Source organism: Heterodontus francisci, unplaced genomic scaffold (assembly GCF_036365525.1).
Source record: "Heterodontus francisci isolate sHetFra1 unplaced genomic scaffold, sHetFra1.hap1 HAP1_SCAFFOLD_101_1, whole genome shotgun sequence".
NCBI classification, from domain to species: domain Eukaryota; kingdom Metazoa; phylum Chordata; class Chondrichthyes; order Heterodontiformes; family Heterodontidae; genus Heterodontus; species Heterodontus francisci.
The window spans coordinates 4,526,914-4,542,662 of NW_027141025.1; the positions used below are offsets into that span (position 1 = coordinate 4,526,914).

The 15,749-nt window shown below is 41.9% G+C and overlaps 1 protein-coding gene across 1 annotated transcript; it reads right to left on the reverse strand.

The window, feature by feature from the left end:
* Nucleotides 1–243: 243 nt before the first annotated feature.
* Nucleotides 244–13,961, reverse strand: LOC137361871 (deleted in malignant brain tumors 1 protein-like). The gene is made up of 4 exons (XM_068026475.1): nt 13,917–13,961; nt 5,988–6,302; nt 3,344–3,658; nt 244–320 (listed from the first exon to the last, which is right to left on the reverse strand). Exons 2-4 carry the CDS (start codon nt 6,208–6,210, stop codon nt 265–267), a joined length of 594 nt encoding a protein of 197 aa, XP_067882576.1. The 5' UTR covers nt 6,211–6,302; nt 13,917–13,961; the 3' UTR covers nt 244–264.
* Between the last annotated feature and the right edge of the window lie 1,788 nt (nt 13,962–15,749).

Genomic DNA, 15,749 nt, shown 5'->3' on the forward strand with positions numbered 1-15,749 from the left:
AGGAATTGGACAAGTATTTCATGATCAATCATATAAAAATTTGAGACAAGTCAAGAAAGAGGAGGTGGAATCGTTTATATTTGTCACAATCACTTCGGATGTCATTTGTTTTCGGCCTGTGGTGTGGATAGAAAATTGATTTGCGTAATTGAAACATGCAGCTTCATATAAGATGAGCATGGATTTGGGAGGCGACAACACATTCAAGGACTTTGGCGAGGTACGATCAGTTGGAGCTGGGCAGTAACCTGCATGGACAGGTGGTCAATGGTTCCTTTCTGAGGAGAGGTGTGATGACTGCTGATTTGATGGAGAGGAGCCTGAAAATGTAGAGAGAGAGAGAGAGAAAGAGAATCGTTAATATTGCCAGCTAATATGGAACCCAGGAAGGGAATGTTTGTGTTCAGTAGTTTAATAGAAATAAGGTGTAGACAGCAAAATGTGGATACCATCAACAGCACAGGTTCAGAGAGAGAGTGAAGGATTCTAGGAGAGAAACAAGAAATGTGAATTCAGGGTGATCGTATGGGATGGGGGTGGGAACTGATAGGAAGTTAGGCCTGATGGGTTGGGGAAGAAAGGGAGGTGACTGAACGGATGTTTTTGAACTTTGTGACAAAAAGTCTATGAGCTCCTCTCAATTATTTTTGGAGTTCAGGGTGGATGAGGCAGGGGAGTGGTTCAGGAGGAAGATTTATGATGGAGAATATTTGCTGTGCGTTTTCTTTGGCTTCCTGGATAATCTTTGTCAAACAGGAGGATTTAGTGAAGATGAAGAGGACCCAATGATGCTTTATGCGACTGATACATTCAGGATTATATTACCAGATAGTTCCCCACATGTCACCGTGCCTTTCTGTTTTTCAATTATTTCAGGGAATGTTGGTGTCACTGGCAAGACCAGCAGTTTAATCCATGCTATTTATTACTTCATGATTACTTTATTACTCCACTTCATATTGGAGAATGTAAGGTCCACAAGTCCTACCCTTAAACATCAGCCTTGCAATATGCAGTATCTTCGTGTGGAACTACGTTCTAGGGTTGTGTTGATTATAACATTATTAACATTATCATAAATCAATTTAATATTAATTGCATAAGAGAATCACTTACCTTTGAAAGGATGGGACTCTGTCTTTGACAAGGAATATATTTGAGTAATTTTAGATACATAAACCGCATGTCTGAACAGAGAAGATGCAGACCTGTCTGTCCAGACAGACTGCTGCAATTATGTTAAATGAGCAAACGAAACATGTGAGGCACATTAGCAATTGCGATTGTCTGTAAAAAATCAATGAACTAAACGACTAATTCTATCAATATATGACTGTTGGACCGGACCAAAGAGGGAAGAAAACAGGATCTCTCTGCAAAATGTTGGACAGGATCAGGAAGCGCCTACGGGCAATTGAACTGTCGATGTGCAGACCTCCCGGCTGAACAGAAACCAGTATTTAATCTGGACTGGACAAAAATGATTGGACTAATTGCGTCAGGCACTTTGGAGAATAAACATCAGCAATGTGACCCATCAGATACAGAAGTAGAAGACAAGGAGAAGACACATGGCTTCTGTAGGGGGGCATAAATGTTGGGTGGAGCTTAACATCTACCTAACTGAAGAACAAGATGACATACTCGACTCTGTCCAGTGACTGAGTGTGTAATAACCATTCAGCACTGTAAACTTCTGACGTGAAACGCTGGAATGTATTGATTTCCGCAGTGTCCGAAGAAAATGCTTACTGTAACCAATCGGTATCAAATCTGAATCATTAACTATCTCATATGTTGTAAGTTCCACATGTCGTATGCAAATAAATGTTCATTGGAACAACCCGAAAACATCTGCCCACACTCAAGCCAAAGGACTTGCAGGTTGGCAGGTAAATTGACCATTATAAATTGCCCCTAGCCGTGGTAGGGAAATATTGGGACAGATGGGGATGTGGTAGGAATATGGGATTAGTGCAGGATTATTATAAATGGGTGGTTGATGGTCGGCACAGTCTCGGTGGGCCGAAGGGCCTGTTTCAGTGTTGTATCTCTAAACTAAACAAAACTAAACTACACTCTGCATAATGCAACATCCCCAGAACACATGCATGCATTAACATGCCACACAATGAAACTTTAAAGTGTCTAGTCCAAAACATCTGTCTACTTTTATACACAATCTAATGAAACTAGCACCAGACCAACTCCCACACAGCTACCTCCACTTATATACTATACAGTCGAACTGATTGCAAGCTTGGCGCCGGATTTGATACCACAGCTGAGAATCCAATTCCGTATTCTCTTTCTCATAAGGCCGTTATCTTTCACCTCTATCATCATTCACCTCCCTTCCTGCCTCAGCCCATCTGCTGCTGAAATGCTCACCCATGCTTTGTTGCCTGCAGAATCGAATATTTCAATGTTCTCCTGGGCGATCACCCATCTTGCATCCTCCAGAAACATCAGCTCATCCAAAGTTTTGTTGCCTTCCCTACATGAAGCTCCTCTCAGGAACGCCATGGCACTCGACGATCTACTGGTTTCCCTGCGATCAATACCCAGAGTTTCCAAATATGATCTTCATGTTCAGACACCTTCATGCTCTCCCCCTGCATCAGTATAACCATCTCCAGCCTGAATCATTTCAGGAGCTCTGCTTTTTTCTGAATACAGCTTGTTGCACTTCACCCACTTCAATTGCCCACAACTTTCAGTTTTGCCTTTAACCATCTAACCCCCAGATCTGAATTTCCACCAGAAATATTTCCGTGTCTCCGGCTCTTCAAATCCAACCATCTGACTAAGAACAATAACAAGAAATGCTGGAATCACTCAGCAGGTCTGTCGGCATCTGTGGAAAGGAGAAGCAGAGTTAACGTTTCTGGTCACTGACCCAAAACGTTAACTCTGCTTCTCTTGCCACAGATGCTGCCAGACCTGCTGAGTGAATCCAGCATTTCTTGTTTTTGTTTCAGAATTCCAGAATCCGCAGTATTTTGCTTTCATCTGACTAAACATTTCGTCACCCACTCTAACATCTCTTTGTTTGGCTCTGTGTCAGTTTTCTCTCCGTTTACATTCCTGTTAAACCCCTTGTGATGTATGTGTTAATTGAAATTTCTGTAATACAAACGTTCTTGCTGTTTAATTGTGTCCGTGTCCTCTCTCTCTGTACACCACCCCAGCTCCCCAACCGCCCACCATCCTCTCCGACTCTCCTCGAGTGAAATTACTGCTTTGAGAAACCCAGGAACAAGTAACCGATATTATCACTTTTCTCAGCAGATTAGACATTTCACTTTTATGTTTTTGTAAAAGCAGTGAAGAATTTGCTTACCTGAACACAGGACCCCTACATCCATACTGTCAGTGAGAGACGAATTCAATGTGAATAAGATGCAGTTCTGGAGCTGCAATTCGTTTCCTTCACACTGGACATCATTCACCCAGATGGGTCCTTCACTCTCTCCGTCCTTTGAATAGTTATAAGCGGCTGTCGCTTCACCACAACCCAGCTGTGTACAGACTACATTGGCATCATTCAGGGTCCAGTGTCTATCCTGCAATCTCCCCCAGCTGCCATTGTAGTAAATCTCCACTCTCCCATCACACCAGCTTCCCCCGTTAGTCAGAATTAGTGACCAATTTTCATCTACAACATGAAACAGATTGAGAATGGTGAAACTGAAGCAAAATATCTCAGAATTTACTGCCACCCGAAAAGTCATTAATATTAATGGTTACTATTCCTGTCATCATTGTTCAGAAGGCTTGTTGAAAGATCATTTTCACCATTACCTTTTCTCTGTAAATACATTTTAGAGACGTACCGAGTAGCTTACGGTTGCTGAACTGGGGACAGAGGGTAAAATGAACTGTAGGTGATAGCCGAGGGACTGAAGGCCGTCCTCCTGTCCACATGCACTGATATTCCAGCTCTCGCCCTGTACTTGAAAATATCATCAACTTTTCTTCCAGTTTAACCTCCTTATATTCACATGGTCCATCTTCAACTCTTCCATTCTCTTCCTCAACATCTCTGTCTCTGCTTCTGGGGATAGGTTATTAACTAATATAAAGAGTAAACCCAGTGACTCTCACAGTTACCTGGTCTATGCTTCCTCACACCCCAATTCTTCGAATTACTCTATCACATTTTTTCACTTGCTCCATCTGCAATGTCTGGTGATGCAAACTTCCATACCAGTGGTTCCAGATATGTATTCCTTTTTCCTCAACCGAGGACTCTCCTCACCTCCTCATCCACCCACCATGGTTGACAGGGCCCTCAAGCACGTCCATTCCATTCCCCAAACGTCTGCTTTCACCCTTTCCCCCTCCCGGAATAATGATAGGATTCTGATTCTCCTCATCTTCCACTCCATCAGCTTCCATATTCAACAGATCATCTTCCACCATTTCCACCACCTTTAATGTGGTGCCACGACAAAGCACATCTTCCCCTTCCCTCCACGTTTAACATTCTGAAGGGACCATTCGCTCTGTGGCACTCTGATTCACTCTTCAATCATTCTCAGCACCCCTTCCCCCAGGACCTTCCCATGAATGCGCAGGAGGTGCAGCCACTGCCCTGTTACCTCCACCTTTCTCACCATCCAAGCCGCCAAATACTGCTTCCAAGTGAAACAGCGATTTTCTTGTACTGCCTTCTCTTTAGTATACTGTATTCACTGTATTGACTGATCATGATACCGTCTGCTTTACATTGGGACACCAAACATAATTGAGTGCTTACTTTGCACAACACCTTTGTTCAGTCTGCAAGCTTTACCTTTAGCTTCCAGTTGCCTGTCCTTTTCATTATTTATTCTGCTCCCACTCTGACATCTCTCTCCTCTTTCTCCGACACAGTTCCAATGAAGATTAACATAAGTTTGAGAAACAGCACTTCCTCTTTCCACTAGACTCTTTACAGGCTTTTGGAATGAACACTGAATTCAGCAATTTCAGGAAAGATTCCCTCCCCTTTTTTGGACGATGTCTTGCCTTCCAATTTGCAGCTCCTCTCGAAATGTGTTTTTCACTTGGCCCATTCCTACCTCTTTCTGCCTTGCATTGTCCCATTTACCATTTAATTCTTCCTGCCTTCCACCATATCACAGATTGTTCCTTTCGTTCTTTCCTTGCTTTCCCCTTTCTTTAAAAACTGTTAAATCTCTAAGTTCTGATGAAAGATCTGCAAACTGTAAGGTTGATTCTGTTTCTTGCACCGCAGATGCTGCCAGAACTTCTGAGTATTTTCAGCACTTACTGTTTTTATTACCTATATTTTAAATTGTGAAACGTGGGAGCAATTTGCGTTGAGCAATGTCAAACGGACAGCGATCAGTTAACTGAGCAGATAATCTGTTATAAGAGGGCGCTGGTTGAGGGATAACTGGGAGAATTGTAATTTACATCAAGTTTGTGAAATAATCAAAGACATGGCATATTGGTGAAATAACGAGTTACTTCACTCACTATCATTTTATTGCCCTTAATGTAATGGAAATTAAAATTTATCTCATGCTATTTAGTTGGAAACAAGTTCACAGTTTTTTCTATTGCACAGCTGATCTTTGCAGAGAATTCCATGATAATTCATATTTGAACGGCCAACATTGAGAACAGTTTCAATGCTCGAGCAAAATTTCCATTCTATGGCAGTGGTCCTGGGAGCAAATTGCTGATTCTATAGCCCTTGAATAATGCCCTAGATTTACCACAAAAGAGATATTATATGAGCGATAAGTACTAATCACGAGACATTGTATGTATTCAATGTTTACTGGAGTGAAGCTCTTTGATTCATTTGTAATTTAATTCAGACCAATAAACCGACAAACACATCTCAGAATCTTAGTGTCGAAGGAAGCATGGGATCAGCAAAACTAGTGAATCAGCGACCTGTGGAAATAGTTAATGATGCTTGACAGCAGAACAGTTGGTGTATTTCAGTTCAATTGACTGAGATGACTCACCCGTACAGATGACACTGGCGTCATTTTCATGGGAGCAGCTAAACTGATCCCAGGATGAAACAGGACACTCCCACAATCGCGTCTCATTCCCCCGACACCTGTAACTTTCCTTCCACACTGGACCGGCTCCCTTCCCAAAGTGAGCTCCTCCCGGGATTGAGGTTACTGTCCCACACTGCAAGTGCTCACAGACCACGTTGGCGTCTTCCAGATCAAAGTACATGTCACTCAGCGTCCCCCACTGGTCTCCATGCAGCACCTCCACCCGGCCAGAGCATCTGTTCGTCCCATCAACCAATCGAGGTCCATGTTTCCCTGTATTGGAAACGAATCCAAATCCAAATAATTTATAAATCATCCTCTGCATAGAAACAGCAAAATAGAAAATGGGTATAAAAGTTGAATCTTATGTACACGATTATCTATCCATACTTTACACAAATTATCTATCAAAAAACAATTAGAATTACCACAGCAACACAAAAGCAAAATACTGCAGATGTTGGAAACCTGAAATAAAACAGAAAATATTGGAAATACTGAGCAGGGCTAGCAGCATCTGTGGAGAGAGCAAGAGAGTTATGTTTCAGGTCTGTGTACTTTCATCACAATAATTACTACAGGACCTCTTTAAGAAGTTGGCTGAACACTCAAAAATTAACAGCTCTTCTTGCAATCGCTAATCGATTGTTGGTCTTTATCTCTTGGATTTTGGAATGTAAACGATGAAGGATGTGATGATTCAGTTGTATCTGTTGTCACGTTTGGGCACGGCACTTCACAAAACCATTGGCTGTGGAGGTTGTTCAGGACAGTGTCACTAGAATGGCAACAATGCTTTAAACGGTACATTATGAAGATAAGTTGCATAAACTTTGTTTGTAATAGATTTAGTTTAGAAGGATTACAGCTTATCTAGTTGATGTGTTTAAAATGGTTAAGGGGTTTGATAGATGAGCTATAGAAGATCTGGAGAACAAATACAAAACAAGCCCATTTCGGAGCTGCTTTTCTTTATGCGGATGTGGACATCTCTGGCAGAGGTGGCAGTTATTGCTCAACTCTATTTGCCCTTGAAACCGGTGTCAGGACCGTCCTCTTGAACTGCAATTGCCTGCATGGGGAATGTTCTTCTGCAATGCAGTAAGGTAGAGTTAAGGCAAAGTGTGCAAGCATAGACTGTACCTTTAGCTGCATGTGTTGTCAGCAGAGTGGGAAGTTTGGAATTTGGTAATTAGTGGCTAAGACTTAAATCTAGCCGTAACATTTAGCAATTCGCTTGGAATTAAAAACCAAACTGCAAGGCAGTTCATTGTTCGCAGTTAACAGGGTAAGTCAGGTTAGCAGTAAGCTGTCAATCAGCTGTGATTGTGCGAACTCGGGTAATTACTGTCAGCTGGAAACTGTCTGGACTGTTGTATCTCGAATGTGCCTCAAAAAGCATATAATATTGGACGTCATTGCAAGATGATTTGAGTAAAGGAGCAAGATGTTACTGCACCTATACAGGGCTTTGGTGAGACCACACCTAGAGCATTGTGTGCAGTTTTGGTCTCCTTATCTGAGGAAGGATGCCCTTGCCATTAAGAGTGTGCAAAGTAGATTTACAAGGCTAATTCCTGGGATGGCAGGATTCACGTATGAAGAGAGATCGGATCGACTCGGACTATATTCACTAGAGTTTAGAAGAATGAGAGAGGATCTCAGAGAAACCTATAAAACTCGAACAGTACTAGACAGGCTACATGCAGGGAGGATGTTCCCGATGGCTGGAGAGTCCAAAACCACGGGTCACAGTCTCCGGATATGGAGTATGCTATTTAGAACCGAGATGAGGAGAAATGTCTTCACTCAGAAGGTGGTGAACCTGTGGAATTCTCTACCACAGAAGGCAGTGGATGACAGATCTCTAAATATATTCAAGAAGGAGATAGATATCTTTCTTAATACAAAAGGAATCAAGTGATATGGGGAAAAACGGGAACAGAGTACTGAATTAGATGATAGGCCATTACTTTTTTTGAATGGCGGAGCAGGCTCCAAAGGGCTGTCTGGCCTACGCCTACTCCTATTTTCTATGATTCTATATTTAGACTTCTGGTAAGGCAGAGTGTAAACAAAGATTGCAATGTTAACTGAATACATTATGAACATAGTGGGAAGTTAGAGTTTGCTCAGAGTAAGAATTCGGTGCAGAGGGGTAAAAGGAGGTATTTTTTATTCTTTCACAGGGGGTGGGAATTTCGGGCTCGGACAGCATTTATTACCAATCCCGAACTGCCCTTGCAAAGATGGTGGTGAGCCGCCTTCTTGTACCACTGCAGTGCATGCGCTTTCAGTACACTCACAGTACTGTTAGCAAGGGACTTCCAGGATTTGACCCAGCGACAGTGAAGGACCGGTTATATAGTTCCAAATTAGGATGGTGTGTGCTTCGGAGGAGAACATGCAGATGGTGTTCCCATGCATCTGCTGTCCTCGTCCTTCTAGGTAGTAGAGGGTGAGCGTTCGGATGGAGGTGTTCTGTTTTGTCTGTTAAACTGGAGTCAGTGACTAGAGCAACCGGTTTAAAAGAGCGCCACAGCCAGCAGTAGCACAGCCTATTGGAAGGGGCTGAGAGACAGACACCTGGCAAATAGAGGGACAAACTCACTCAGTGAAGCAATTGTCAGGTCAGAGTGTGAGAGGGCGTGGGTAAGTTGTAAATACGGACTATGTTAATTGATGAGTGCTTAGTGTTTCGGCGTTAGCTAACCAGTAAAATAGTGTTAAAGCTAAAATGCATCAACAAATAATTTTACCTCTAAAATAAAGACAGACTAAGTTCTGGCAGAGCAGGTTTTTTTCTGGATATTGGAATTTGTCGAGAATGGAACTGAACCGAGGGAACTTGTCTGTAGTAGATATCTCAACCTGGAACCTCTCTGGCTCAGGATCATAGAGCTGTTGTGGGAATTGGAAAAACACCAACACATATGATAGCAAGAAGAGTATTTGACAGTTTGCTGCAGATTTAAGTCACACCTTGTCGAGAGCTGCAGGATCAGAATGAGGTTGTTGCAGCTTATAGTGTACAGATTTGAAATCCAGATGTAATGGAGAACGAGGATATACAGAAGTGAACAGGAACAAAGTACTGTCTATTTGTGAAGATCAGGATGAAGACTGTTAGAAGGACAGCCACAATGTTGACCGTGATACCTTCGAATAGGAAGCTGTTCAAAAGGAGGAGGAGTGGTGCATAATGTGATACTTTTAAGTGATTCAATAATTAGGGCATTAACAGTCCCACACAGTATTTTCCCAACTTGTGCGAAGTGAGGGTTATCTCAAATCAGAATGCAAGATTGGGGTGGAAATATCCAGTCGTTGTGGACCAATTAGGCATAAACAACATTGCAAAGAGTAGGCAAGAGGTTCTTTTCGGAGAGTACCAGGAGCTGAAATATAAAAGAAGATCTCAAGGATTATAATATCTGGATTATTATACAAGCCGCTTGCACATTGGCATAGGAAAAATAAACGATCAGGGAGATGAACACGTGCTTGAAGGTTATGATGTTGGAAAGAGGTGTTACCTTTCAAAGGACCCTGGCACCTGTACTGGGATATTAAAGAACTATTCTGTTGGAATGTGAAGCACCTGAATCGGGTTGGGATCAGGGTCCCAGAATAAAGGATAAATAGGGTTGTTACAGGAACCTTAAACTAGTAAATGGGTGAGGGGAGGCTGGTGGGGGGCGGGGTGAGGGGGTAGAGCACAGTTGTAAATGTAGCATATCTAGGTGCTACAGGGAAATAGAAAACTAAAATATTCAACATTTGAGTCAGACCATTTTACGGTTTTACATCACGTGCCTTTGCGCTGAGAACAGCAGTTGCTTTCTTGAAAAAGCAGTTGTTAGAAATACTGACAGACCACGACGTTTTGGGCCATGTACTCTGCCCATTGTCTGGAGAAATAATTGTAATTGGTGGAAGCAGTCTGTTTATATGCAGTGCAGAACGGGAATGTGGGCAGGATCTTACTACTGATAGGTTATTACATGTTCTTGTTCTGTTTTTTCTTGGTCAGTTAATTATATTCCATGAGAGGTCAGTATATGCCATTATTCTTGCTGCTGATTCGTCAGTTATTGTCCATCGTGGCAAGTCAATCCATGCTACTGTTCTGGTCGTGGTTTGTTGGCTGCACAGCAGGTGCTTGTGCGTTTCTCGAGGAGGGAAACCCTGATATTCACCGAGGAACAGGTCACTGTTAGGGGGAAGGTCTTGTGTTTATCGGTCTCCATAGCTTCCTTGACGCAGTGAACGGCACAAGCCTGCCATCAAGGAAGCTCAACTCAATGACCACCGCATTGAATGGTCCAATTCCAAACTCAACCTCATCTATTATGGACTGGCGTGCACGACACAAGAACATCATAAGTATAAAAGAGACCAAAAACATGCAAAAATACAAAAATAAAAATGCACAGATCTTCGTGAATGGCAGAGATACAAAGAATAGCAAAGGATGACAAAACAGTTCGCAAGAGCTACAAAACTTTTACAATAACTTCAGAAATATATTGTCATTAAAAGCAATGTGGTCTCATTCCAATGACAGTTGTGATATTATAAATGAAAATAAGGAAATGGCAGGAATTATGCATAATTTCGTTGCATCAGTATTTACATGGACACAACTTTTATTAAGGTTCTTTGTTGCCGCAGTCGGACAAATGCTGCCCTGACATTGAGGGCAGTCACTGTCATCTGGAATGCAGCTTTATCATACATGTTTGTACAAAGGGTGTGATGTGGTCTGAAGCTGAGGGGTCCGACAAACCCAAACTGAGCATCAGTGAGTAGTTTATTGGTAAGTACTGCTTGATAGCGCTGTAAACAACACCTTCCGTCCCTTTGTTAATGATTGAGAGCAAACTGCTGGATCAGTAATTAGAAAATTGCAATTGTCACACTGCTATTTAAAGAAAGGTTAGCGAGAGAACCAAGGCAATTATAGATTGGTTAGCCTAACAGCAGTTGTCAGGAAATTACTAGAGTGTACATTTGAAGATGGAGTGTCTGATCACCTTGAAAAGTGACAGCCAATCAGAGAGAGCCAGCGTGGATTTGTAAAAGGTAGATCATGCTTGATGAACCTGATCAAATATTTTGTGGAGGTAACTAAAGTAGAGAACAGGGGAACCTGAATGGATGTTATTCAGATGAACTTCCGGAAAGCACTCAGCAAAATCTCTTGTAACTGATTGTTGGCTAAACTTGAAGCTCATAGAATTTAGGGAAATTATTGACCTGCTTCGGACGTTTGTTTAGTGGCAGGAGATAGACAGCAGGGATAATGGGCAGATCATCTAACTGGCAGGATGTGATGGCGCCGTCCCACAGGAACCTCAACTATTCACCATATTTATTAATGACTTAGATCTCTGGATAGAAAGCCACATATAATTGACATACTCAATATTGCCATTGAAATAAAATATCAGCCATATTGTAATCATGCATATTTTAAGCATAACTTTACAAAAAAAAAGATTCCGTGACTGTGTAAAACTATTTCAATATTGGTGAGCGTGAGGTGTCCAATTTGGACTTAAAAAGATTACAGTATTTTCTACATGGTGAAAAGCCGGATGCAGCACAGGGAAAATAGACTTCAGGGTCATGGGAAAGTACAGGAACGAAAATCAAAGCAGCCAATGGAATACTGGGATTTATGTCTAGAGGAATGGAATACAAGGGTGAAGAAATGATGCTGCAGCTAAAAAAAAACTGGTCAGGCCCCATCTGGTGTAATGTTAAGCTATGGGCAATATGCTTTGGGAAGGATATGTTGACCAAGGAGAGTGTGCAGCATAAAAGATGCGAGAATGATTCCTTGGCTTCAAATGTTTCTGTTTTTTATTCATTCATTTGATGTGGGTGTCGCCGGCAAGGCCAGCATTCATTGCTCATGCATCGTTACCTTTCACAACTGGGTGACTTGTTAGGCTATGTAAGAGGACAGTTAAGAGTCAACAGCATTGCTGTAGGTCTCTGGTCACATGTCGGCCAGACCAGGTAACAATGGCAGATTTCATCCCCTAAGGATATGACGAAACAAGATTTTTTTAAATAACAATCGACAATGGTTTTATGGTTACCATTACTGAGACTAGTTTTTAATTCCAGATTTATTAACTGAATTTAAATTCCACGAGCTGCGATGGTGGGAATTGAACCAGCGTCCCCAGAATTAGCCTGGGACTCTGGATTGCTAGTCCAGTGACATTAGCACCACACCATTGCCTCCCCTCATTATGAAGAAGGATTACACAAACTGTGGCTGGGTTCCCTGAAATTTATAAGAGTCATGTCCTTTCACATTCCCAGCCTATGTCTTCCAGCTGCTGGAAAGTCTTTGGGAATTCTGCAGGTGAGCTACTTGCCACAGAATGCCGATCATCTGACCTGCTCCACTCGCCACTACATTATTGTGAATGGTCTAGTTCAGTTTCTTGTCAATGACAACACCCAGTAGGATTTGATGGTGGTAGTGAATTCACTGATTATAATAGCTAGGGGAGATGATATTGTCTCTCTTGTTGGAAATAGTCATTAACTGACACGGAGGTGGTGAGTGTGTTACTTTCTACCTATCAGCCCAAGTCTAAATAATGTCCGGATTCTTGATGTAATTGGGCATGAACTGTTTCTTAATCCAAGGAATTGTGAATGGAACTAAAGACCATGCAATTCTCAGCAAAAAGCCCAACTTCTGACATTTTGATGGTGGGAAGGTAACTGACGAAGCACCAGAAGATAGTTGGGCCTCAAAGAACAATTAGGAAACACATTTTTCGATAAAAACAGCGGCAATCTGGAACTTTCCCTAACAACGTCCAAAGTAAAGAGCTGTGGATGTTACATCTAATCTAAATTTTCAAGACTAATATTGATAGATTTTTTTAAGCTCGGTGTATCAAGGAATCTGGGTCAAAGCCAGGTAAAGAGACTTGAAGAACATATCAGGTATGATCTAACTGAATGATCGAACAGGCTAGTGCAACTGAAAGCTCTGTACTGATAATGTGGATATGTGTCCGATCCTGTCATATTTAGCGGGTAAAATACACACTTTCTATAAAATAACTTTGTAATCTTTCAATTCTGGCCTGATTGCACTGAGCAGTGCTGGAGTACAGCCGTGCTTTTATACCCTGCCGTTCAGTTAGTGTTAACGTGGGCACAGTGGAGCAGTGGTTTGCATCACAGCTCCAGTGACCTGGGTTCAGTTCTGGGTGCTGTCTGTGCGGAGTTTGCATGTTCTCCCTGTGAATGCGTGGGGTTCTGCCGCGTGCTCTGGTTTCATCTCACAGTGAAAGACTTGCAGGTCGAAAGTAAATTGACCATTGTAAATTAACCCGACTGTGGGTAGGTGCAAGGAGAGTGGTAGGTAATGTAGGATCAGTAGAAATGGGTGGTTGTTGGTCGACAGACAGTCGGTGGGCCGAAGGGCCTGCTTCAGTACTGTATGATAAGAATACTAACGTGGGCAGGGAGGATCAGAAGGCTATTGTAATGTCGGATCATTCGTGGTGTTCAAATTAAAGTATCGAAATAGGCCAGTGCATATTCATTTAGTCAACTCCCAACTGTTGCAGCCAATATTCAATTCTAAATATACATTCGGTGCAGTGGTAAACAAACTTGCGAAAATTCTGCTTCTTGCAAAATAAATGTTAAGATTCAGAACCATCTTGTTTACCAGTAATTGTGGGTATTTTGTACCACGTTACACCAGACCTTTAGCAGTAATAATAAACTATAATGACTAGTTTAGATATGAACCTTTCAGACAGAAACATGGGAATGCCACCTTCCTCAGTTTTCCACATATTAAGCAGGGAGTTGTCTGCTTTTCAGTAAGTCTGTACTCACCGGAACAGATCACACTGGCATCGTTCCTGTGGCTGCACTCCTGCTGATTTCCTAGAAAAAGACGGCAGTCCAATAAACTGGTCTCATTTCCAGTGCAGTCAAAGATATCAGACCGTACGAGCCCAATGCCCTCTCCAAAATGAGCATATCTTGGCACCGACACGGCGACTCCACACTGAAGCAGACTACAGACCACATTGGCGTCTTTCAAATCCCAGTCAAGGTCACACACTGTTCCCCAGTTTTCACCGTACTGGATCTCCAGTCTGCCTGAGCATGGGGAGTCTCCGGATGTTAGTCGAGGATATCTGTGATCTGAATAAGCGTATTATATCATAATTAGCATAATACGTTAATAATCACAATAATACATAGATTTTTATTTCAATACGCATCTGATTAATCACAGATCTGGCACGAGCCGTTCTCAGATTCTGTTCAAAACTGATGATGCTGGGTTTCCTGTATCACTACTGCTTATAATGTGACAGGACTATAATCTTTAAAATGTGCCTTTATTTATTTATAACTTACCCAGTCGCCGTCACTGTATCAGCAGTTAGAACTGGGCAAGAAGTATTGTGTGACAAGAACTGGTGCTGGGAGTACTGTTGTTCATATTTAACATAAATGATTTCGACTCAGAAAAAGGACGTACAATTGTAATATTCACTAATGACATTGACTTGGAGCAATAGTTAATACAAAGGCAGATTGTGAGAAAAATACTTCATGTTAACGAAATTGTAAATGAATTTTCATGCAGATAAATGTACATTTACACATTTGGGGAGGAAGACTGAGAACCCATACTCCTTGGACAATGATAATCTAAATTGTGTCGCGGAGCAATGGGACTCAGGGGTGCAGATATAAAAATCAATAAAATAGCAATACAGGTTAACAAAGCTCTGGAAAATACAAAAAAAAAATGAGTTTTATCAAAGAGAGATACGTTGAAAGGGGAGTCACACCCAGCACAAGGAAAGATTTGGTGTTGATTGGGAGGAGGTTGATTGGGTACTAACCAGTCAGTGTTTCCCTACTTTTCTAGGCAGTGTGCAACTGAGCAACTTCACACCATATCAGTTGAATCCTAGTGCTGTAACTGCTGTAATTGTACTGGATCAGCTTGGCTAGAGTTGTCGCTAGTTTTAGAGCACTGATCTTCAGCACGACAGCTGGAGTGTTATCAAGCCTTTAACTTTTGCTTTGTGCTGCGTGCTCAGCCGCTTCTTAATGTTGTGTGCCGTAATCTTCGGAATGGACCAAACAATAGAACGCATTTGCACAGCGCTAACCCATTGACATGAATTGTCACACAATACTTCTCAACTTTTGTCAGTCTGAATAACTACCTTTAACCCACAATTTGTTGACTGTTTTGTAGCCAGTTTGCTACAGTCTGTCTTGATCACCCTTCAAAGCCCTTCGTATGCAATTAATTACCCTGCAACCACATTCACAGTTTTAAGTTTAAAAACTGGACAGACAGTTTGCGACTAACAAGCTGCAGCAGTCAGCATATAATCATAGAATGTTTACAACACAGAAGGAGGCCATTCAGCCCGTTGTGTCCATGCTGGATATCTGTAAGAGCACCTCACTAGTCCTATGCTTCTGCCCTTTCTACATAGACATGCAAAGATTTTCTCTTCAGGTGCTTGTCCAATTCCATATTGAAAGCCACAATTGAATCTGTCTCCATCAGACTCGCAGGTAGAACATTCCAGAAGATCCTAACCACTCGCTGTGTAAATAACTTATTCCTCATGTAAACCTTCACTGTCCTGCCTCCAAGGCATTTACATCATTCCTTAAATAAGGAGACCA